The sequence below is a fragment of the Brassica oleracea genome, chromosome C4 (assembly GCF_000695525.1).
Source record: "Brassica oleracea var. oleracea cultivar TO1000 chromosome C4, BOL, whole genome shotgun sequence".
Lineage (NCBI taxonomy): Eukaryota > Viridiplantae > Streptophyta > Magnoliopsida > Brassicales > Brassicaceae > Brassica > Brassica oleracea.
Window position 1 is genome coordinate 22,523,958 of NC_027751.1, and position 22,344 is coordinate 22,546,301.

Below are 22,344 nucleotides of genomic sequence, written 5' to 3' on the forward strand. Positions count from 1 at the left end.
AAGTATAAATCTTTATTAAAAGTATATAATTTTTTTATTAAAAATATTAACCACACAATAAAATTAATTTATCAGAGTTATACCAACTTAATTCATTAAAGAAATAAAGTTTAATTTTTTAAACATAAATAGTCATTTAAAATGAAACACGATAAAGAAAGATAAAAAGTTTAAGTCTTTTATAAAATAAAACACAAATATATAAAATATGGCATTTACTAAATATTTGTCAATTGAAAAAAAAAAGAACCCGCGCTTTGAAAGCGCGGGTCAAAGTCTAGTTTACCTTTTAAATCTTAAAAACTTTCTACTTAACAAATCATATTAGATCCATTAGGTTCCCTAGCTCCCTGTGAATTCGATCCCTAAGTACTACAACTCGACCTCTTATTTGAGAGAGTATAAATCACTCCTTAGTATAATTTGAGTGATATCAAACACTACAGGAGTCAAACACCCAAAGGAACTACCCTATCAGAACACCGGAAAAAATAATGGAGGACCTGCAAGACGTCGTCACAATCCAATACCTGAGTTGTGCAGATCCAACAGAAGCAGCAGCTAGAAGACAGAGGCTCATGAGGGGTGATGCTAGAGGCGAAATGGAGGAAGCAGTTGCGAGCATTATGGCGGCAGAAAATGCAGAAAATAACCTAGTAGCTGCGTCCTTGATGGCCCACTCAAACATTCAGAGCTCGATCCAACATCAGGCGCCTCTGCTTCTCTTAAATCACCCACACTTGGAGAGAGAACTAGAAGGAGAAATTCCGGTTAGCCAGGTAAACAGAAAGCGAGGGCGGCCTACGAAACTAAAGTCTACTATCGTTAGTCCAAAAACCAACACATGAGCTAGCTCGAAAAAACGACTTCTATCTATGACTCAAAGATCACCATCAAGAGCACGTACCTCACCTACAAGCTCGTAGCAGCGTGATTCGATTCGAGACAACAAAGCAAGGGATGAGGCAGGGCCGTCAAACGCTCAAACCCAACCTAAGATCACTCTCATTCCAGCTATCTCCAAGAAGAAGAAGGATTTTCAAGATCCTCCTCACCTGGCTCCTTAGTCGTGGTGAGCTGGAACTGATGTGGTTTGGGGTCCCCCATGATAGTTCCTCGTTTAAAAGAGATTCACAAAGTTAATTCTCCTGATATTTTTTTCCTTATGGAAACAAAAAAACCCTAATGAAGCAGTAATAAAAGACTTACAATGGCTGCAAATGGAGCATAGCTTCATCGTCTCTCCGCACTGCCCAAGAGGAGGAGGACTGTACCTGGGATGGAAAAAAGAAGTAGACATTACGATCCATGCATCAGCTCATAACTTCAACGACACAAAGATAAGCCACAAAGGTGTGTCTTTCCAAGCTTCTTTCATCTATGGAGAACCAGATCATACAAAGAGAAGAGAAGTGTGGGATGCAATCTCTAACCTTAACATGTCAACAGAAGAACCATGGTTTCTAACAAGAGATTTTAATGAAATCGTGGATAACAGTGAGAAGTCAGGCGGCCCGGTCGGAGCCGAAGAAACCTTCTGCAACGTCAGATCCTTCCTCTCCCAAAATGATCTTTTTGACCTGAAACACTCGGGAAACTTCCTCTCATGGAGGGGAAAGAGACACTCTCATACAGTTCATTGTCGTCCTGATAGAGCAATGAGTAACAGTGCATGGATTGATCTCTTCCCTTCATGTAGGAGCCAATATCTCCAGTTTGAAGCATCGGACCATCGCCCCTTGTTAACCTTCCTAGACCCTACAAGGAAGAAAGGAAAAAGACTGTTTAGATATGACAGACGCTTAAGAGACAACCCTGAAGTTAAGAAAAGCATAACCGACATCTGGAACTCCTTTCCACATCTACCTGTAAGAGTCAAGCTGACAAAATGCAGACAAGCAATCTCAAACTGGAGTAGAGAGTTTCAGATAAACAGTAAGAAGACAATAGAGGACCTGAGGTCCAAACTGGAAGCAACAATGTCAGCGTTTGATCCGAGAGATGATCTCATCCATGACATCAATCTACAACTCCTAAAGGCCTACAAGGCGGAAGAGGAGTTTTGGAAACAAAGGAGTCGTCAGCTTTGGCTTACATTGGGAGATAATAACACTGGCTATTTTCATGCTATAACAAACGGGAGAAAGGCAAAAAACAGACTCACTGTTATTGAGGATGATGAAGGGACGGCTTGGTTTGAAGAGAAGGAGGTTTTCACTGTAATAAGTCAATATTACACCAAGCTGTTCACGTCTTACTCCACAAATGGATCCGTTGTAATCAACAAAGCCCTCTTTCAGAAGCTAACTCCTGAGTATGAACGAGGAACTTCTCAAGCCACCCTCTTCGTCAGAAATAAAAGAAGCCATGTTCGCTATTCATCCGGATAAGGCCCATGGGCCAGATGGATTCTCAGCCAGATTTTTCCAAGCAAACTGGGAGGTGGTGGGACCGTCTATCATACGTGAAGTGAGCTTGTTCTTCTCTTCTGGCTCCCTGCCTAACCATTTAAACGAAAAACATTTCAGACTAATTCCCAAGATTCAAGGACCAAGAAAAGTTATTTACTACGGGCCAATTGTCCTCTGTAATGTTCACTACAAGGTCATCTCAAAAATGCTATCTCTAAGACTCAAACCGATTCTAAAAAGCATCATCTCAGAGAATCAGTCAGCGTTCATTTCCGGGAGAGCAATATTAGATAATGTTCTGATAACTCATGCGACGCTACACTATCTAAAGACCTCTTCAGCACAAATCAATGTCTCAGTGGCCGTTAAAACCGATATGTCTAAGGCCTACGACCGCATTGAGTGGAATTTTATAGAAGAAGTATTTCAAAGACTCGGCTTTCATGACACTTTCACTAATTGGGTGATGCAGTATGTGGTAACAATGTCCTACTCTTTCCTACTCAATGATTCAGTCTATGGAACTATCTCACCACACAGAGGAATTAGACAAGGGGATCCAATTTCTCCTTACATTTTCATCCTTTGCGGAGAAGTAATATCTGGTCTATGCAAAGTAGCACAATAGAACAGATCTTTACCTGGCATTCGAGTAGCGAGAGGGAGTCCACAGGTATATCATCTGCTTTTCGCAGATGATACTGTGTTCTTCTGCAATGCTTCACCAAGCTGCTGTCTGAAACTGAAGGAGATCCTCACGGAGTACGAGCTACCCTCTGGACAGATGATAAACAAGGATAAATCACCGATCACCTTCTCTGCAAAGACGCCAGACCCTGTAAAAGAAGAAGCCAAACCGTTGTTAGGAATAACAAAAGAAGGAGGAGTGGGAAAGTATTTGGGACTACCAGAACACTTCGGTCGAAGGAAAAAGGATCTCTTTACATCCATTGTTGACCGCATTCATCAAAGAGCCCTAAGTTGCTCCACCAGACACCTATCAAAGGCAGGAAAGATGACAATGATTAAATTGGTTCTCACAGCCATTCCAACCTACTCGATGACTTGTTTCCAACTACCTATGAGCCTATTTAAAAGGATACAATCTGTCCTAACACGGTTTTGGTGGGATGGAAATGATGAAAAAAGGAAACTATGTTGGGTTTCGTGGACAAACTTAACAAAATCTACAGCAGACGATGGACTGGGGTTCAAAGAGATTGAAGCTTTTAATCAAGCCATGTTAGCCAAATTGGCATGGAGAATAATCACAGTACCTGACTGCTTGTTGGTCCGCGTGCTAACTGGTAAATACTGTCACAATATTCACTTCCTAGAGGCCCCTTCTCCATCAGCTTGCTCCCATGGGTGGCGTGGCATTCTTCGCGGTCACAACCTCCTCAAAGAGAACCTGGGCAAGTCAATATGAAACGGTTTAAACACGAAAATCTGGCACGACTCATGGATCTCTCTATCTCAGAATATCAAGCCTTTTGGTCCTATCAGAGAAGATGCTCTAGACCTTCGAGTATCAGACATACTTACTAGAGACCTATAGTGGAACTCAAAAAGATTGGAGGAGCTTTTACCTGAATTGGCATTGCAAATACAATGTATTCGTCCAAGTCAATATGGCTTGGAAGACTCGTACATTTGGCAGCCCCTTAAATCAGGTATTTACTCCGCCAAATTAGGATATCATTCGACAAAAGCTTACTCTCGCACCTCAAAGACTCAGCCTCTTAGCGGTGATTTTTCCTGGAAAAGAGATGTCTGGTCAAGCACATGTTCACCAAAATTAAAGTTTTCATGATGGTTCATAATTCAAAGAGCAATACCTATAGGGGAAAACCTCCAACGAAGAGGTCTACTGAGGGACTCCAACTGCCCAAGGTGTGGTGAGCAGGAAACAACAACATATCTCTTCTTCAGCTGTCCGTTTACTCATGAAGTCTGGAACCTCGTACAGCTAACAAAAGCAGTTCATCTAGCTGCCTCGACTGATTTCTCTGATGGTCTGGTCAAATCCCGCCAGATGATTTGTCTACCACCTGTAGGAGTCTCCTGTAACATCTTTCCATGGATATGCTGGAGTTTATGGACTTCCAGAAACAAGCTACTTTTTGAGAACTACAGATCGACACCTACAGATATCACATACAAAGGAATTGGCTTAGCTCGAGAATGGTGCTTGGCACAAACGCCACTGATCAAAGCTACATACCAAGGAGCGGCAATTAAGAGTACTCACAATCATTCACCTTCAGACTTATGGAGTAGCTGCAACACTGATGCATCTTGGGATAAAAAATCGAAAAGAGCCGGTCTTGCTTGGATCTTCTCGGATCCAATCAGAGGCATCCACCTTAAAGGATCCCAAGTGCAGAACTATGTCGGATCACCCCTGATTGCGGAAATTTTGGCAATTAAGGAGGGACTTCAAGCTGCGCTCATCCACCAGAACACAAAAATCAGTCTTCTCTGACTCACAAACGCTCATTCGAGCTATCCTCAACAAACATGCAGATAAAGAGGTCATCGGCATAGTGGCAGATATCGCCCATGTCTCTTCTATGTTTGATTCTATCAATTTCGTATTCACCTCTAGATCAAAAAACTCTGATGCCGGCTGTTTGGTAAAAGGGTCTCTTCGTGTTTCATCCTTCTCTTCTGTTGGGCCCCCAGTGGGCCAAGACCTTTTTCTATTTAAGTTAATGCAATGGTTGAACAAAAAAAAGAACTTCAACGATTCACTCCCATAAAAGTTAAGTTGGAGAGCTTAAAAACAATTGGAAAACAATTCGATTCAGTCCTCTCAAAGGTCTTTATTTCTTCTATTCAATGGTTCGGCTGGATCTAGAGACCATTAATTTTTCAGCTGTACTTATTCAGCAGGAGTTTGGAGAAACTTAGCTCGTAAACTGATGGCATTGCCATACACAAATGTATGGAGCAACACTTTATCCTATTTGATGGATATGACTTGGAGCAGCACCTCTCTGGTTTTGCTCTGGTATGTCTTCCAAGCTACAGTATATTCAATCTGGAAAGAGAGGAATGGGAGGAAACATGGGGAGCCACCACAAGATCAAGCTCGGCTAAGCAGTTACATCAACAAGTTGGTCCGGGATCGTATTGAATCACTTCGAGGCTATGGGAATGGCAGATTTGACAAATTGATGAGAGAAGATTAGGATTTTCTAATTCTATGATTCAGATTTAGTTTCATTATAGCAAACACACTTTAAATAGAGTCACATCATTTGTAATTTTACAAAAAAATTTATTTGAATATATTAACAGTTCATTCCAAAAGAAAAAGTACTGTTCTGCAACGTCCTTTTGGAATGTTATACCAAAAAACATTTCTTTCACGGTTGGAGAGGCATTCTAACAGAAACAAAAAGATCCCTTAAACAGAGACAGGGGATGGTTAATATTGACGGGTCAATCATCAACCTATGGACTGGCTCTTGGTTCTATACTTCAGTTCCTTTCATTATAATAAATCTTCGTACAAGTAAAAATATCTCATTCAGAGTTAGTCACATGTTGGACCTAGAATAAGTGACTGGACATACCAGTGATCCGATAACACTTAACCCAATATGATGTTCTTATTCGTCAACTGTACCCAAACTCCAAAAAGTTGGTCTGGTTACTTGATAAATCAGGCTATTACTCTATAAATATTTGTTTCAACTCCGCAAAGCAGAGCATGGCTATTAATTACAACAGGCATGCCCTACAATTGGTTTAGCAACATTTTGAAACTTCACATCCCTTTAAAGCTAAAGCACATCATGTGGAGAGGATCCAATGGAGCATTACTTGTAAGAGAACAATTGTCATGCAGATGAATTGCTTCTTTCAAAAACTGTAAAAGATGAGGAGCCTCCAAAAGCGTCCCTGGCATCCTCCGTTTTTTTCTCTTTTGCTAGTAGTGTTTAGGAACGTGCTTCAATCCTCCATGCACTTATCTACTCCCAAAGTGAGGCCAGTGAAAAGTGAATCATATATTTCTGGAGAGCAATAAACTTACCTAGCTTCAGAACCACTCTAACCCTGGATTCCTTAGAATATTTGGACGGCTAGAGATGAACTCCTTTATAATAGTAGTAACATTTTAGTCCGAGTTTTAATAATTTGTCATTTGTGTGAGTTTTCGCAGAATTTGTACATGTATGGGTAAGACAAAAAAAGAAGAAGAGGAAAATCGCATTTTGTATGTTTATGTAGTTGTGACTTTGGTTACAATTGTCACTTGCTTATAAAACTAAGGATACAAAATTTCGATTGCTAGAATCTCAGTGATTATAAATTTTAGCTGTCGCATTTTAGTTTGTTATAGATATATTATATATTTTTGACCTTTTATTGAACTATAATACAATCAAAGTGGTTATTAATGTTTTATCAACTAAAAATTGGGTTTGGGTTTCAAATATGAAACTTAGTCGCTGCTGTGTTAAAACCTAGTGGTTTCATCATTACATTGAGAGAGTTATGCATAAGAAGGAAGGGCATAGAAACTATGAAGATCACTTGGTTTTCTAAGTGGAAAAGCTGGAGCAGACTAGCGTTGCCTTTGAATTAACAAGTAGCCGCACTGAGACGATATGGCTTTTGCTTGTCTTTTAGACTAGTTGCAGAACCGAGGACAGGATCACGTCTGCGTAGTCTATTGCTGTTTGCTGCTATTAGTACCATCACACCAAGGAAGATCAAAACTGAGATAGATGAGAAGATAAGCATCATTCCAGAAGCGACCCGATCTTTCACATTTTGCGCATACTGAACTGAGTCTAAAGCAAGAAAGGTGATGGGGAACGAGTAAGCCCACCACGCGACATTGAATCTTTGCATTGACTTCTTGAAAAGATTTGGCCTACAGACCTGAAAATATTAACAATTAAAAAGAAGCTAGGTAAATGTCTTGTCATACGATTTCAGTTTTTGATATTTATTTCTTGGTGTGTTGTAAACTTACCAGGGACATGAAGATGAAAAGCGAAAGAAAGAACAACATCTTCGCCAGAGGATCAAAGGTTCCACAAATGGAGTTCCAAGCTAGACTTCCCATGGCTGGTGCAGCAAAGAACAAGAAGAAAACTGGCCTCAGCTTGGTTGGAAAATTCTTACCGCCTGGTAGGCGTTGATAAAGTGTAACAAAGATAACCAAATAGTGAACCATCCCCAGTGAGAACAAGAATAGAGCACACTCCTTCCAGCCCATCTCTGCTGCTCCCCGTGCAGCCACTAGGTTTGCGATTACTGATACTTGGCTTCCCGGGTTTGCCATCATCGACAGGAACCTTTTCTCTGTTGTGAACCACTGTCCATAAAGCTTTGTGTCGAGGGCCAATACTGGGAGAGCAAACACCGAGAACAATGACTGATACAGAACGCTTTGTGGTTCCATCATTGGAGCTGATTGAAGCAAGATAAGCCATGAGATCGATGGAGCGTAAAGATAGTTCACTCCAATATAATGTGAGAACTCTTCCTTCACCATGTCAAAAAAGAAGAAACACTTCAACGCGTACAAAAGACAGAGTGCCACTTGTGTTGCAAGTGCTAGGTACCACAGGAGATGGAACGCTATGGACGGAAGATTGCTTTGCAAATGGGACATGCTTGGTGAATCAGGTGCGATCATCATCTTCCATAGCAGAGCTTGGCTGCAGAGGGAGAGGCTTATTCTGAAATAGCCTGCATGGAGTCTACTCACAATAGACATCAGAACATTGGGTTTGGTATGAGGAAGGTCAGTGCTTCTCTCTTTACTGCAGGATATTGAATCATCAATGTTGATATGAACTTCTTGCTTAGGAATTTCCAAGTTTTCCATTTCTGGTATATTGATGGAATACAAGTAATGGCTTGCTTTGTTTTGTGTTGTTATAACCTTAGGATAGAGTTCATATATGTAGGCAGAGAAGGCATGTAGATTAATTAGTACAACACACGTGATTTAGGGGGAGTTAGTTAGTGATGGACAAGGATGTTTACTTAAAAAGATAATGGAATGTAATAAGGATGGCAATTTGTAGTAACTTTTGGTAAACTCAGTAACTTGTATAGTAAAGGTCAACATTTCTTGTTTAGGCTTCATGAATAAACAAAGCTATTCCAGTTGAGTACTTTACAAATTAATCTTTTATTTATATATTTTCCTGATTTACCTAACTGGTACCATTATAAATATGTTACATGGAAACGGAAGCGGGTGCGTGGAAGCGGAAGCGTATGGAAACGTAGAAGCGAATTTTTTAAAAAAATTAGGAAGCGGATACGTGTTGGAAACGTATCTATATATATACATATATAAGAAGTTTTTTAAAATATAGAACTAAAAGTTATATTATTTAAATTTAAAATAAAGCATTTATTCATTTATAATAATTTTGAAATGATTTTATATTAAAACTATGAAAATACACATAAATTAAATTTAAAAGAAATTATTATATTAATTATTTTTAATACTTTAGAATTAATTGACATAATATATTTGAATATATGATTTATCTTTAATAAAAACCTCAATGCATAAAGATAATTTATAGTATTAATTTTAATATTTGTATATTTCTATTCTCTCTACTAAATACTATTAAAACTTGGATTTTATATAAATTAAAAATTATAATTTTATATTTTTATTGATATAAGATATTGTGTTTTTTTTTAAAGAATTGAAGCGTGATTCCAAAACGGAATCGTAAGCTTCCAACGTGTTTTTAAAGATAATATTTTAGAAGCGTTTTGGAAGCGAGATTCCGTAAGCTTCCATGAGGTTCTGATTCCAATTCTGGTTCCGAAGCGGGAAGCGGACGTCCGATGAAGCTTCCGTGCAAAGCGAGCCACAATTATCCGATAATTTATAATTGTACAGGATAATTAGGTTTTCTTATCAGGGGATGTTACCACTAGCTGTAAAGAAAGACTGATGCAAGCGAGCCACTAATACTAAAAAAATCTTCTTTGTATAAGATGTATTCAAAATGCAGATTATATTTTGTAAAAGATGATAAGCTTTTTTCAGTAGAGTGATATGTATTCACCTATTGATCAAGGTTAAGAGCCAATGAATAAGCTTGGAAATTTACTCGCTGGTTTTATTAGCCATTGCAGCATAAAACTGGTGTACAAAAAAGTCTTATAGTTCAAGATCAGTAAGTACGAAAAAACGGTCATAAAAGTGGTATGTTTTTTGACTGGTCGAGACCTCATTCTAACTGGTCGACACCTCATTCTAAGCAACTCTGGCTGGGCAGTGTGGAATGGTGAAACGATCAAGGTATGGTCGGATCCCTGGCTAAGCCTATCGGAACAGAAAAGACCTATGGGACCAGTACCCGAGAACCAAACTGACCTGAGGGTCTCAAGCCCTGATGGCTCCGATTGGAACAGGGCTGAAATACGCAGATGTGTACCACAGGAGGAAGAGAACATTCTCATGATAAAGCCAAGTAAATTGGGAGCAGCTGATAGACTAATTTGGTTAGGAAATGAATCCGGAGACTACTCAACTAGCTCGGGATATTGGACGGCGAAGAACAATACCAATATGGCCTCACCATTTCCACAGTACCCCTTTGATTGGAAAGGAAACATTTGGAAGCTCCATGTGTCTCCTAAGCTAAAGCTCTTCCTTTGGAAGCTCTTCCGAGGCGCCCTTCCAGTGGGAACATGCCTCGCAGCCAGGAACATTTCATCAGCCGTTAACTGTAAGAGATGTAATGAAGCTGAATCTATCACTCATCTTTTCTTTCACTGCAACTTTGCGCAGAAGGTGTGGAGTCTTGCACCCTTATCTTCTACCTTTTATGCTAGAAGAATGATAGATTTAGGATCTTCATGGACCGCTCTGTGTAAACAATACTGCCTCCCACCAGTGGGCATTTCGACAGGACCGCTGGTGCCCTGGATATTATGGTCTCTATGGGTAGCAAGAAATAAGCTCATCTTCGAGAACAAGGAAATCCCTGAGGAGGATGTGATTACAAATGCAATAACAGCTGCCATGGAATGGTTAAACAAACAGACTCGGGATTCCTCTGTCAAACCATCAACAATTCACCAGAGAACACCAGCGCCACCAAGCACCCCCGTCTTGAAAACAGATGCAGCCTGGAAAGGAGACTCCCTCATTGCAGGTTTAGGATGGATCGTAGAGGATGAACTTCAAAAAGTCCAAAGAATGGCTCACTGTCACTTTGTACCGTCCCCTTTACTGGCGGAGGGTTTGGCTCTTCGAGAAGCACTCCAATTCTATAAAAACAGAGGCATCCGACAACAACAAGTCCTCTCGGATTCTGCTCAGCTTGTCAAAGCAATCAACACAGAGTCCCCGAATTCTGAACTGTATGGCATAGTCTCAGACATCCTATGTCTCTCTGCAGACTTCGAATTCATTTCCTTTGGTTGGATTCGCAGAAACAAAAACAATGTGGCTGATGCCCTGGCTAAACAGGTCTTAATGGCTGAAACTAATGTATTAAACCCTGGGTCTTAACCCCTTTTTTTAATGAAAGTTTGAAAAAAAAGAAAAAAGTGGTATGTTTTTTGATAATTTCTTAAAAAATTTATAATAAGTCTAAATATTAAATGAATTAATAATATTGTATATATAAGTGCGTTCTTAGAGTAATCTCAGTGGCAGACCTTAACGCAAATGAGAAACTGTCTGAAGTTCTAACTCTTTAGATATCCAAATAATGTTTTAATAGTTTTATTTTATATTATTTTGAGATACCTAGTTAGAGCTTACCAATAGAATTGTTCTAAAAGAAATATTAAAGCAATATTTGATTGGGGTTAATGTGTTTATACATAGACTGATTAGCTCCATTTTAAACTCAACAAGATTAATTGTAATCAGTTAGTTTTGCAAAGCTGAGGTTTAAGTTGATCATTTAAAAAAGGAGTATAAGCTCGATTAAATGGTTTTGGCTCTTTTTGTCAACAACTCACTACAAACATTAAAGTGTGGGTTTGTAGACGCTTATATTATCTGTTAACTTTTATCTAATTACACCATATTACAAAAGAATAATTAATTATATATTTATATATGAATTTACAATAGTAAAAATAATTGGTGGGGATATTTGGATAAGTGAGTCATGGGGCACATATGCTGTGTCTCTCACAAGTAATTGTTGACAATGAATTAGTGGTCGAAAATGTATCGAATCAATGCAAACAGCAACAACAAAAATTTATTGGTACTTTGAATTTATTGGAACTTTGAATTCTTAACCATTGGAACTTTTCGTTTTATAGATAACTTTTAAACAATTGGAAGCAATTATGTTTTTTCCCAAATACAACTTTCCTGATGGAATTCAGTAATTGCAATTCAATGGAATTGATTCAATTACTGAAAACGGAGTAACATGCGTAAAAATCAACCTAATCATATCAAACTATAAAAGAAGTCAGTTGGTTGGTTGACACGAGTTAGAAATATGACATTTGTATAATAGAACCCCCACCCCCAAAACATCCGAAGAACCAAAAAATTAATGGATTCGGTCCGGCTCTTAGTATATACCAAACCATTTAACCCGATATAACCGAACATAATCCAAAAGAACCGAAGATATTCTAAATATCCGAAAAAGACATAAACTGATAACCAAAATTACAGTACAATAACATAACATAACTATTTTAATATAACCAAACCAAATTTTAATCTCAAAAATGAAAACAAGCATTAACTAGTGTTAGTAGATTACTAGGGTTATCTTAACTAAGGTTTAATTCAGGTCTTTCAGATACCTATACGGATCCCGGATATAATCCGTATCCGACCCGGTACCCGACCAAAGACCTTATCCAATCGGGTATTTTCCTATATCCAAATCCGATCCGAAACCCGACTTTTCGGGTAATTACCAGTTTGAATCTGGAAAACATGTCCAAGCCTAATACTAACAGATTCCCGACGATAATATCTGTGGGAAACCAAAATTTATTACCGAAGAATCTAATTTGTCGGTAATAAATACTTACGTATACTCTGTTCGTCGAAAATATATACCAATTAATAATTTTGTCAAGAAAATATACCAACTTTATTTTGGAGAAATATTGTTTCCTCGGGACATATTCCCTAAGAATTTAGTTGTGTCGGGATATATATATATATATATTTTTCGGGATATATTTTCGACGTAATCATGTTCATCGAAAAATAACTTCAATTTTCGACGAATTTCTTTTTGCTGGAAATTTAAATTAAGATTTTTCAATTTTTATTAATCTCGTAAATGAATTATAATAATTAAATTACTAATTAAAATTTTAATTTATTAATTAAAATATAAATTAAATTCCAAATATACATAAAAATTTAGAAATTTAAAAATAACATTTAAAAGTTCTAAAATGTAAAGAAACTAAAATTCATGGGAAACAGTTGTTTCATCTTGTCCAGCATCATCTGGTTCTGACTTTATTGTTCCACCATCTAGGACTCTAAAACTGCAATACGATATTCTTTGTTCTACAACTGCTCTAAAATCTCTTGATCATGGAGCCTATGAAGAAGAAAAAGAACGGAATGCACGAGTTAATCTGACCAGACAGTAGTTTTTTTTCTTTGGAACCGCCTGAGAAAAAATGTTAATTAAATCTATAATTAATTAAATTAATTAATTAAATATTAAATATTTACTTTAAGTACGAGGTTGTTCATTTGCTCCCACATCAAACTGTTGGAATCCGAAAAGATCGATCTTCAGACAAAGGTTGGGAAGCAATGACTTTTTCCGCCTGGGTTTCCACCAGGTGGATGACCTCCCTCCTAACAGGATCTTGAATTTAACATATTTTCTTGTTGATGTATGCCTCTTCAACAGACTGAGATCATCGATGGGATTACCATCATCTTCTGCAATCTACAAAATACAAAGATTAATTAATTAGTAAGAAAAGAAATAAAGTTAAAAGTATTTAAAACACTTACGAGTTGATCTTCGAGGAAGACATACCGGTGCTACCTAAGTTATAGACATACACTTACGATTTGATCTATGACTCAACTTGTGTATCAGGTTTTGCCCAATGCACCTGCAAGTCCTCCCAGACCATCATGTTAATCATTTTCGGTGTCTTGTCTTCAAGTCATTTCTGCTTCCACGAAAGATCTCCTTATCATAGTGGCCCGTTGCGTAGTGGTAGAATGATGCACACCGTTTCCGTCAACCCAGACTCTCAAGTGAACTCTTTCTAAAAAATGAAAAAACTCATGTTTAGTACATAAATAATATACGAAAAAGCAAAAATTAAGAAGATGTTAAATAAAAAAACCGCAAATTGAGAAACCACATCTTGTGATTTTGTTCATCCATGTCATTGAAGGCCGGATATCCATACTTGAGCATTGAGTATTCCATCTTCAGAATGCTCTTGCTAATCCCATTGGTTTACTTTTCTAACATTACAAAAAATGAAATTAGTTAAAATGAATATACAATAAATAAAATGCAAAATAATGAAAAACTAACCACATAGTATTTGGGATCTTATGAGAATGTATTGAAGCCAGATCCTAAATTTATCAGGTAAAAATCTTAAAACTAACAATTGTAACAGAAATCTAACATATATAACTCTAAATCAAACACTCTAACTCATTCTAACATTTCAATTCCTAAAATATATCATTTCTAACAACCTAATACATATATAATCTAACATATATGAGTTAAGGAAAAATATGAGAAGACATACATGATTTTGGGAGAGCGAGAGTGAATTCGCATGTGTTCTTCGGAAGAGAGGGAGAGAGAGAGAATGTATTCAAGTCAGATCCTAAATTTATCAGGTAAAAATGTTAAAACTAACAATTGTAACAGAAATCTAACATATATAACTCTAAATCAAACACTCTAACTCATTCTAACATTTCAATTCCTAAAATATATCATTTCTAACAACCTAATACATATATAATCTAACATATATGAGTTAAGGAAAAATATGAGAAGACGTACATGATTTTGGGAGAGCGAGAGTGAATTCACATGTGTTCTTCGGGAGAGAGAGAGAGAGAGAGAGAGAGAGAGAGAGAGAGAGAGAGAGCTGTAATGATGATGATGATGAAGAAGAAGAAGAAGAAATGCAAGTTTTATATATGTATCCAAGTCAATTCGTCAATAATCAGCCAGTAAGTTAATTGATTGGCGGTTCACGGAAAAGTTTAGGTGTGTTGATTTACCTGGGTAATTTTCAATTTCTGCCAGATAACCCTGTAAGGATATTCATCGGTAATCCATCAATAATATTTAATTAATTAATTTAATTACTCGTCTGGCCACTTTTCGAGATAAGAATATGCGGAGTCTATCAGAAATTCGTTGAATTTTTTGACGAATTTCTGACGAATGTGGTAATTATCTGCATGTTTTGTGATTGGTTAATCTACATATCAATATTTGTTGTCGGAAATCCGTTTTTTATAACCGAAAAATTTCCACCGAATTTTCGACGTTTGGAATTTGGGGTTTCAAAACCTAACACAAATAGACCTACAATAACCATTGATAGTATATTAAAAAAATTTATGAGTTTCAAAATCTTAAATTTGTTTCAAAAAACTTGAAAAAATAATTAGGACTGTAATGATGAATTAATGTAAAGTGTTTGTTTAAGTATATAGCTGTTATTGAGTAACTTTATGGTTCAAACGATATATTACGCCGACAATTTAAAACATTAAAAATAAATATTTGTTTTTTGAAACAAATTTATTATGTTAATCCATAATAATAAATTTGTTATGTTAAACAAAAGATATTGTTAATCCACATGGTTAATGGCACTTATTATGTGACCTAATACTTTGTAGGTACCCGGTTTAACTTATAATTTGAATATTTGAGACACTAAAGCCATATTCACCGTAATTCATCAGAAATTCCTGATGAATTCCTGAAAAAAATTGTTAGCTTCCTCAGTAATTTGTCAGAGAGGAATTTAAAATTTTTGGGTGTTCCTTTGGGAATTTGTTGGCAGTTACCATTTTCTACTTCATTTAATTAATTTTTACGAATCCGTCAATATAAGAAAATGCATAATTTACTTATAAAATGAAACATAATGAAATGCATAACATAGCAGTGTGAGATTACACTTTTCTGATTACGCCAATCTACTCATAATCTAATGAATAATAAGAAGGACATGAATCACTTATTTTTTTCACATAAGTACTGCTCGCATCTGAAAATTTTCTATGCACGAAACATTGTATTTAAGAACACTATGCGTCCATAGTAGTTACAACTTATATATCAGTGGCTGAAGAAACATATCAGGTGATTTCTTAGGATACTCTGGCTTGGCATGAGAATGGGGAGGAACAAAAACTCATGTTGAATGCACAAAATTGGCGGTAAATTATAAGGTGTGACAATTACTGGTCGCAAGGAATATTGTCTTCCATTCTATCCAAATGGGTTGAAAATATCAGTACATAATCCAAAGTAGATATTTCTTCTCTCATATGAAAACCGTGGATATTTTGATTGAAAATGCTTCCACACTTATACATTTGAAAGATTTGTAATTTCACCATCTTTTGAGTGCTCTGCATATGCCATTTCATTGGCCCGGCTATGTTTTATGACTGATATAACCTCTTCAACTTTTCTGTGAAAGGCAAATACCGCATCCGTTTATATGAAACTCTAGCTCTTCAGCTTGTCTCCTGATAATGAGGTTTCTGACAAAATGTATATTTTTCCAGTTTTCATATGCTCCCGATTAAATCATGCAATTATCGATGCATACATATATCACCTGTTACGATGAACCAAGACCAACTAAAACTTTCTTAACCTCGTAATATGAACAAGGTGCAAGACTATTTTCACGTAGGATACCTCTCAAATATCAGTGATCTTGTCCACACATTCTTTAGCCAAATTATAATCTGTCTTTATGACCATCAATTTACTTACAGATAATAAAGGTGAATTACCATCTCTACATTCTTTGTACAATGGTTGTTTTCACTACAAAAAACATAAAAATCTCCTTGTTTCTACATTGGGTTCTTCCCATCTATCATCTTCCTCAACTATTGAAGGTAAATTTTCTCTATATGCATCATTTACCATCTGAACAGTATCAGCACTATAATCTATATCCATGCTAGGTTCTTCTAACCTATCTGCAGTCTGAGCTCGCTAGTACTACCATAATTCCTTTCTCCATGAAGATATCAAATCTTGTACCCGCATAAACCCATTTATATATAAATGCTTCCAAATTTTAAACCTTATCCAATCGGGTATTTTCCTATATCCAAATCCGATCCGAAACGCATTCCTGCGTAACTTCTTTGATGAGGTACGTGCTGAAGACTTGAGGAGCAAGATTGCTACATTCACTCTGGAGCCTACAAAGTCATTCAGAAGCTCCTGGATCAGTTTCAAGTCTTACCAACGAGATTGTCCACACCATGGATTCAATGAAGTACAACTGCTTAGTACTTTCTTCAGAGGCATCGCAATGCAGTATCAGATGGCTCTTGATGCTTTCAGCGATGAGAACTTCAACACTAGGAATCCAGAAGAGGATGTGAGACTTATTGAGAACTTGGCATCCAGCAACAGCACCAAGAACACTAACTTTGAAAGAAGGAAATCTGCAGCCATCCTTGGGAAGGAGCAGATGGATGAGGTGAAAGCAAAGCTGGACAGTGTCCACAAGCTTCTAAGGAAGCATGCTTGCTTGGTAGAGGATGCAGATGCTGTAGACACAGAAGATAGAGTAAGAGTAGAGGAGGATGTGCACTTCGTCGGTGGAGCTGGATTTCAGAGGTCTGGAAACCAGGGTGAAAACTTCTATGGCAATGGACAGAGGAGTAACTTCAACCAGAGTTCGCAGTACCAGAAACCCTACAGCGAAAACTACAACATCAACAACAACAAGAGTTATGGAAACTCATCTTACCAGAAACCAACACCACAGACTTAAAAGAGCAAGATCAGAGCAATGCTGGATCGGGTGCTTGAAGGACAGCAGAACCTGACAGTGGATTTCAATGGGAAGATTGATTCTGTCTACAACAACCTGAACACAAAGTTTGAGACTTTGGGCACTCATCTGAAGAAGTTGGAGATGCAGGTTGTTCAGACAGGGGAAGCATTTAAGAAGCAAGAAGCTTTAGCAAGGGGGATAGGAGATGATGCAATGAAGCACCATGTGAATGTCATCATTGTTGATGATTTCTGGCAAGTGGTGAAGCAAGAGAAGCTGCAAGAAGGGGATTTCGAAGTAGAAAACTCGATGAGTTTTGGCGGATCAAATTGGTGTCGACCGACGTCAGACTTAGGACATCGATCGACGGACATCAACCAAAACCGATCAACAAGCTTTCCAGAACATCGATCGATGACACATTCAGAGTCGGTTGCATCGTGCAATGCCGTTAGGTTCATGACCCACGAGGAGTTTGCAGAAAGACACCCACATCCGCCCAGCCCTTTATGTATTAACATCGATCGACAAACTGAGCCAGCCGTCGATCGACAACGAGAGACCACCGCCGATCGACAACCTCCAGTATCCATCGATCGACGAGTACCACTCACATTTCGAGTGCAGATGCCAAAGATTGACAGCATGAATCAATGCACTCAGACCACGACAGAAACCTTCAGCTAACCTACCAGAGACCACCAGTACACATTGTTGGGGTCAAAATCGGTCACGACGGAATCAATGTCTAAAACTCCCCGGAAAATATTTCTCGCAATATAAATTTCGTATAATTTTTATTGAAAAGATTGTACGACGAGTTATTGATATATTTTCTCGACAACAAGCCGCAAACATTGTTGGGGTCTGTTGGGGTCAAAACCGGTCACGACGGGATTAACATTCAAAAACCTTCGGAAATATAAAATAGCCTTCGAAAATCTGTGATAAACTTAACCAAAGCATCCCCCGACTCGCACGATCGATCATAAAGACGTTCAGAACAAGATCGGGATACGATCAAGGTTTCAAGATAATACGCAACAACCAGGCCCGAGCCTACGAAGATTAACCCGTGCGCCACAGGGCAACCGTTGACTCGCCGCCCTCATGGTCGCAACGGGCGACCGAGCAGCTATCCTCGCGGTCGCCACGGGCGACCGACTATTCCACCCTCGCGGTCGCCTCCCTCGCGGCCGCCACGGGCGACTGGCGTCGCCTTCCTCGCGGTCGCCACGGGCGACCGGCACGCGTCTCCCTCCGGGTCGCCCAGTTCCTCGCCTCTCCGGCTTGCCACGAGGCGATCAGCTCCTCGTTCTTCCGGGCCGGCATGGAGCGGTCGGCGCAACGCTTACGAAAAACCCGCCAGTCATGTCCAACGTCCGGTTGATGTTACCCTTGGAGAATTATGATTAAACCACTAAAGTACGTCTTTCTACGAATTCAAATGGACCGTGCGAAATGACAATGGTTAAATTAAACCGCCTGGGCCGCATAGCCGGTTTGAGTATTCAGCAAAGACGACGCCGTATCAAGAACACCTTCTCGGGAAATCATCCGTAAGCAAACCAACAAAGGTCCAAAGCTCGGAAGCAAGCCCATCTACAAAGAAAAGAGCCCAAGGATATCATGATGGTTTAACTTTCATACGCGAGAAAGGATAAATATTAAGCCTTGGAGATGAAGATAAAGATGGAGCGAAAAAATGGAATATTCCCGAGAAGAGATAACTACGGCCCGAGGATAGAAAAGGAAAGTGCGAGCCGACTTAGGAGGGATATATAAGAAGAACCAAGAGAGGCTTCAAAGGGGGGGACGGAGAAAAGAACTTAGCATCTAGAGCAATAGGTTACTTTCCGTTTATCAAAATCAAACTACGTCTGGCTTGATCCTCGAAAGGGGTACGTAGGCAGCCTTTCATAAGGTTCAGTCCGAAATCAAATCAAAACTTTTTTTGTGTATTTTTTCGTCTTTTGTTATCGAGCTGCGACTTAACTAGGTTTAAGGGTTTAGGTTGTTAGAACTATGTAACTCGCAGACAATTCTTGCGGCCAAAGCTTTTATCATCTTTTGTAATGATCGCAACGCTCTTACGCGGATTCGAAATAAGATCAACTTTTTCTAAACTCGTTTATTGTCTTTACATTTTTTCCACATTTTTTCGGTCACTTGCCGTAGGATCTCGCAGAGAATCCGGGACCTCTGGGAAATTAGGGTTTTCCTAAATTTCCTAATTTAAACGGAAATCGACAGTGCGAATTTTGGTTCCCACAGTTTGGTGCTAGAAGGGGGGGGGGTACGGATTACTCTAACTCATAGCCGCAAAACGCTTCATCAAAACAATATCTGGAAATACGAAAGACAAAATCGCAGTTCGCAACAATGCTGGTAAAACAACTCCAGCAGCAACTGCTCCTATAGCCAACACTTACGCAAACGCCGTAGTGCTCGAAAAAATTGAAAACCTAGCCGCGACTTTTCGCCACAGAAAGTGCTACGAAACGAGCTCGCGATTTCTCTATCTAAACATAAAGGGAAACGATAAATTTTATCAAACCCCGTTTGTTTGGCTCATTACCGGGGTAAAGAAGTCTCAATGCGTAAGGGTTTTACCAAAACACGTTTTCCGAAAACTTTTCGGTAAATTAAAACTTGTTCTCCCCAAAACTGCAGAAAAACCCTAGGTTAATCGCAGAAAAAGGAAGCAAAGAAAATCGGGTACATAACTCACCACTGTACTTCTTCCGAATATCTTGCGGAAAAACCCTAGGTTAGTCGCGGAAAAAGGAAGCTCAGCTAATCGGGCACATAACTCGCCGCTGTACTTCGTCCGAATATCTTTCGGAAAAACCCTAGATTAATCGTAGAAAAAGGAAGCACAACAAATCGGTTACGAAACCCCCACGGCTGTGCTTCTTCCAAATAACTTTCAGAGAAACGAAGTTGATTTCTATAGAATCACTCGAAACCTAAAACGGCTGACGAAGACTAAATAAAACAAAATGGGAGATCGTATCCCCACCGCTAAAACGTTTTCTGAAGCCTAAAACTTCGTAAGAATTCAAGTATCACTTCCATAGTAACAAATTCCGCGAGTTGTCGATGTTCGTCACCTAAATCTTACTTTGTAAAAAAACTACTCGAAACTTCCACAGATCAATCCCACGGAGAAGAAAAAAACTTCTGACTAAGTTTGGTTGCAATAATTAACCTCGTCACGGCTCTCGTACAACCAAACCTTGAAAACCTCTTTACGGAACAAATCTCGTAAAAATTAAGCTCGACAACATTTTACGAAACAACTTTCGTAAAATTAAAATCTATAACATTTTGCAGAATAAATGTCGTAAAATTAAACTCGATATTATTTTTCGGAAAAACTTTCGTAAAACTAAAATTGGCAACATATGACAACCTTCGAAAATCTAACAACGATCGTAGAAAATGAGTCTCGGTTAAGGAAAGAGATGGAGCGAAATCCGAGAATCAAAATTCCCCCATCCACCTCTCTCCACGGTCTCACCATCCTTCCTCTCGCGCCTTGATCTGTGGCCAAAACCTCATCACCTGGCGAGCCTTCCTGATCATCCCTGGTATCTCTCGATCTTCCCTGGCTATTCCTAAACGCTAAAAAGTTTTCGACGAGATGCTTAATCATTTTCGTAAATCAAATAATACTAAGATTGAAACATGGATCACGAAAACCGCAATATTGTCAGCAGCCAAAACGCGGTCAGGAAAGCAGAGAAGTACAGGAAAAATCAATATTCTTGCTATTCGAAGTGGGAAGACAGACACAAAAAGAGTAAGGGCAAATGAGCAAGCAAAACAAAGAAGATGCTAACCGGAATCTTCGAGAGAACTAAGGTATTTCCGACTTGAAAATTTTGAAATCAGACTTGGAATTTTCGTAGGAAGTTACTAAGAAATAAAAACGCCTTTGAGACTGCCATAGAACTTTAGGGAACTTAAAACCTAGGTGGATAGTATAGCGAACTAAGTCTTAGGCAATTTTTCCTGTCTCGATATATCGTTCCATAACTGGTCAGCCAGATCTTGCAAACTGATCTAAATCTCTGAAAATCGAGAAACGATCGCCACGCATATCCAGCTCGCTTCCTAAAGAGAGAAAAAACTAGAGACATGAACGTCGTCTTAAAACCGATTTGTTTCTAGCGATTTTCTTAAAACCGACATATTCCAAGTCGTCAACCTGGACACAACCAAATCACAGTCCCAACGTCGTCTTTAAATCGAGCCGGTTATCGATCATTCCAAACCTCGGGAGAAGAAACGTACACAACCCTTCAATGTATCGGTTCAACCGTTTTCTTTCGTAAGAAAAAAAGGGAGTAGGTACGTATACTATACTCGTATACTCCCAAACTTCAAAACTTTTGCAAATCGTCAAGAAAATGCTTTCGTCAATGCAAATCGTCCAAAGTAGGCAAACGACAATCTAAAATTCGTCTAAACGCAAGCAACATATTCAGACGATCATGGACATAATCTCAAAGACTATACAGCATTTCTTGTCGCAATCATGCGTATAGAAAACTTATACCAATATCAAACTGAAACTCGACGATTAGCCAAAGTCTTGAAGCCCTTTCCGGCTTTATAAAGCCAGTTTCGTTTAAAAATTTCGAGAAATCTTCAAGCACCAAAGCATTTCTTTCAGTTTCGTTGTACCAAGTGAGTCACGGAAAAGCATCGAAAACATTTGCGATGAAGAAAACCCGAGATTAGATGTAGCATCGTGCACATTAAAAGGAACACTTTCTTCCCGATCGTTGGCTAGATCTACCTCTGGTTGACCAATTCGTTCCACAAATGAATGTGTCATGAGAATCCTCTCAAAAAACCTATGAAAAAAGTTCTGCGACCAGAACGTAATGAAATAAACTTCGGTAACACTCCATGAGTAACT

At 38.5% G+C, this 22,344-nt stretch overlaps 1 protein-coding gene and 1 long non-coding RNA gene across 5 annotated transcripts; both read right to left on the reverse strand.

Moving 5' to 3' along the window:
- Positions 1-6,788: 6,788 nt before the first annotated feature.
- LOC106340717 (S-type anion channel SLAH1-like) lies at positions 6,789-8,294 on the reverse strand. The gene is made up of 2 exons (XM_013779563.1): positions 7,402-8,294; positions 6,789-7,307 (listed from the first exon to the last, which is right to left on the reverse strand). Exons 1-2 carry the CDS (start codon positions 8,260-8,262, stop codon positions 7,005-7,007), a joined length of 1,164 nt encoding a protein of 387 aa, XP_013635017.1. The 5' UTR covers positions 8,263-8,294; the 3' UTR covers positions 6,789-7,004.
- Positions 8,295-12,851: 4,557 nt separating this feature from the next.
- On the reverse strand, positions 12,852-14,504 carry LOC106340934. 4 transcript variants are annotated; one of them, XR_001269541.1, is made up of 6 exons: positions 14,423-14,504; positions 14,160-14,240; positions 13,737-13,860; positions 13,450-13,655; positions 13,102-13,324; positions 12,852-13,036 (listed from the first exon to the last, which is right to left on the reverse strand). It is a non-coding gene; the product is annotated as an uncharacterized LOC106340934 (long non-coding RNA). The 4 variants fall into 4 exon arrangements; XR_001269539.1 differs by having other exon boundaries at positions 13,393-13,655; XR_001269540.1 differs by having other exon boundaries at positions 12,852-12,964; positions 13,102-13,655.
- Between the last annotated feature and the right edge of the window lie 7,840 nt (positions 14,505-22,344).

Excerpts from the sequence above, each read along its gene's own strand:
- LOC106340717 (XM_013779563.1), bottom strand. The coding sequence starts at position 8,262 with ATGGAAAACTTGGAAATTCCTAAGCAAGAAGTTCATATCAACATTGAT. Across the intron at positions 7,308-7,401 it reads TTTTCATCTTCATGTCCCTG|GTCTGTAGGCCAAATCTTTT; the intron begins GTAAGTTTACAA and ends TAATATTTTCAG.